The sequence below is a fragment of the Octopus bimaculoides genome, chromosome 18, assembly GCF_001194135.2.
Source record: "Octopus bimaculoides isolate UCB-OBI-ISO-001 chromosome 18, ASM119413v2, whole genome shotgun sequence".
NCBI classification, from domain to species: Eukaryota; Metazoa; Mollusca; class Cephalopoda; order Octopoda; family Octopodidae; genus Octopus; species Octopus bimaculoides.
The window spans coordinates 11,771,732-11,775,112 of NC_068998.1; the positions used below are offsets into that span (position 1 = coordinate 11,771,732).

The 3,381-nt window shown below is 36.4% G+C and overlaps 1 protein-coding gene across 1 annotated transcript in view; it reads right to left on the reverse strand.

Moving 5' to 3' along the window:
• Positions 1–6: 6 nt before the first annotated feature.
• LOC106868662 (nematocin receptor 2) overlaps positions 7–3,381 on the reverse strand; it is a 22,845-nt gene continuing 19,470 nt past the window's right edge. Inside the window, exon 2 of the mRNA XM_014914039.2 lies at positions 7–2,399. Coding sequence (XP_014769525.1) covers positions 1,183–2,355 — 1,173 coding nt within the window. The 5' untranslated portion in view covers positions 2,356–2,399 and the 3' untranslated portion in view covers positions 7–1,182. The remainder of the gene's footprint in view (positions 2,400–3,381) is intronic.

The window sequence follows — 3,381 nt, forward strand, 5'->3', positions numbered from 1 at the left end:
CATATCCATTTGTCTGTAAAAATTACAATTAATAAATTAAAAGTATTTTAAGATAAGGAGTTACTTTTCAATCACCCTGTATATGTGTAATGGTGTATGCATGCATGTATAAAGACTTTCTTTTGCACTGCACCATGCAGTATACAGTTATGTTTTATAATGTAATAGTATTATACATATTAATATCAGTCTTTTCTCATGCGTTTAAGACCTGGTCATAGATGCACTATTCCAAAGTGTTTGAATTGTAATTTTAAAAAAAAACGTTTTTTTTTTTTACTTTTTTTTTATTTTACATAGTTTCATTAGGAGAAAGAGTTTGTATCCATGACTTTCTTAGGTCCTTCAATACTGGAAAAATTAATGCAGATTGTATTCAGTTTAAACATTTATAAATCAATGTTTGCAGGTGAAAAGCAGGCATGCAGGAAATTCCAGAAGGTTGACAATATTGGGAAGAAGGATTGAGTATGGTGATTAGATTTGGTGAACTGGGGAAAAGAAAGTATAGCCACAGGCATAGTGGTGTGGTTAAACGGTTCACTTAACCACCATGTGATTCTGGGTTCAGTCTCACTGCATGGAACCTTGGGTAAGTGTCTTCTACTATAGCCTCAGGCCAACCAATGCCTTGTGATTGAATTTGGTAAACAGAAACTGTGTGGAAGTCTGTTGTGTATGTATGTATACACACACACACACATATATACACACGTGTGTTTGTTTTGTGTTTGTCTGCCAACACTGTTTGACAACCAGTGCTGGTTTGTTTACATCCTTGTAACTTGGCAGTTTGGCAGAAGAGGACTGATAGGTTAAGCACCAGACTTTAAAAAAATACACTAAGTACTGGGTTTCAATTTGTTCAATTAAAGCCTTCAAGGTGGTGCTCCAGCATGACCACAGTCCTGTCCAATGACTGAAACACATAAAAGATAAAAGGATAAAGATCTGGTTGGCTCCAAGGTGTGGAGGATGTTGTAGTTAAAGTAGAAATGATAGAGTGAGCTTATGGGCTACAGGTAAGAATAATATGTTGATCAATGAATCCTTAGTAATTAGCTGGAAAGCTTTCATTTACATTTTAAAGGCAGTCCAGTAATAACAACACCATCCTTGGTATGGGAGCAGCATTCCATTATTCAATAAAAATACAAAAGGAACAAAAGAGAAACGGTTTCCTCAAGAAGATGGTTTCAATTTTAAACAACAGAAAGTCTTTCGCAGTAATACAACAACTTCATTGCGGAATCGAAAGTTGAATATGCCATAAATAAATGGATTAATCATGTTATTTAAGTAGAAAGAACGCAGTGCAATCTCAAAGAGGGCGCTGTTAGTCGGATTTAGTGTCTCTTTAAACTCGGGCTTTCTGCTTAATATTAAAACTGAAGCTAAATGAGGGATGTAACTTAATACCCAAGTGAGAGTCACAAAGAACATAATTAAAGTTGTTCGTGTCATGTTCATGAAGGAAGTTGGCTCTCTTCTAGATGTCTGTGTATTTGAACGAACACGAAATGTTTCCTTCTCCAAAGTAAAACCTTTTGCTTTTGACTTCTGTATCTTGTCAATACGGCGGTTTTCTTTGATGTAGTCATTACTGTCGGTCATCTCTCTTGAATTGTCATCATGACTAACAGACTTCACTTTCATGGAGTCACCCAACGATATTCTTTGCTTTTTGTAGCGGCACAATTTTATTGCAATCAAACAGTAAATTGTACTGAATGTTATTAACAGAAGTAAACATATGGACATGAGAAGGATTAGAAAACCAGAGGAAACGCTCTTGTGAGCTTTCTCTGATATGGAGCAAATGGAGCCGTTCAAGTAAGTTCCTGGTATTGTAAAGTGTTTGGTTCCATAAACATAAAAGCTTGGCAATGAAAGAACTGTTGCAAAGATGATGACAACAGCTGAAATGATTCCAACCTGGCGTCGAGAGAATTGTTTCTTCAAAGGCAAACATACTTTCTTGAAGCGGTCTATAGAAATGGCGAAGACAATGACTCCAGAAGTGATGGATAAATCCATGACAAAGAATCTTATAACACGACATGCAGGATCACTTTCAAATACATATGGATGTGTAAGGATAGAAATATCCATAGGTATACATATTAAACTGGCAAGGAAATCACAGAAGCTTAGTATGACAACAAACAGATTGGCTGGTGTTGGCCTCAGTTTGTAATGGTAAATGTAACTGACAAAGGCATTGCCAATAACACCCATTATCATGGCGACGCCCAGATAAATAATGGCAAGTAGAAAATCGTGAACCTTTTCTTTACTGATTCTTAACAGTTGTTGTTCATCAGTAAGATCGTTGAAGCTGCTGGTTGTACTCATGATTGTTTAGGGATAATGTCTCATAAAGCAGTTGCGTCAGTTACCTAGAAAAGAGGAATATAGCTTTGTAATTAACAGCATTAAATACAGATAAACGGCAACCAAAAAAAAAAAAGAAAGAAAAAGAAATCAGTTACAGTCAAGTTTCTAACATGAAGCAGCTGGCCAAACCAACAGTGTGTGACACTATTAAATGGAGAATAAGTAGTTTATAAAAAAAGAAAGGAAAATAGCTTATATCTGTCGCCAAGCAAACATTATATACATGACAAGACACTTAAGATCTGCAAGCACAGTGCATGTGGCTGGCAAGAGTAAGTCCAACTCACTGTTGCATGTAACAGGTACATTGTATAATTAACAAGAGTTATGTTAGCTTGCTATGTTGTCTTTCTTTTATAGCTGAGTAGACAATAGCTCATGTGGTCTCCCCATGGGGACACAGAAATCAACCAGATTAGCAGGAGTTCAATAGCAACTGAACATACACTTAATGGTATGAAATAGTAATTATGAACAATGACAAGCAGTTCAAATACATTAATGGGTTAATATAGTATGTCCCATCCCACCCTCTCTCTTTTTCTCTCCCACACCCTCTCTCGTTTATGTATGAATGTGTGTATGCGCGTGAGCGTGTGTGTGTGTGTGTGTACAGTAGTGGCCAAAAGTTTGGAACATTTTTTTTTGTTATGCCCAAGTACAATTCGATTCCAAATAGGTACAACATAGAGATATACAAGAGGGTACCCCAAAGAAGCTGGAATTTTATATTATTTTATTCACTTAGTTTTACATGTTTACACACTTATTGCCTTCAAAGTATTTTCCATTTGAAGCTACGCATTGGTCCGAACGCATTTTCCACTGTTCAAAGCATTCCTGGAAATCTTGTGAAGTGATGCCTTTTAATGTTATCACCATTTTCTCCTTCACCTCTTCTACATCTGCAAAGCGTTTTCCTTTAAGGTTTTTTTTCATTCTGAGGAACGAACAATGTCGCAGGAAGCAAGATCGGGTGGATAA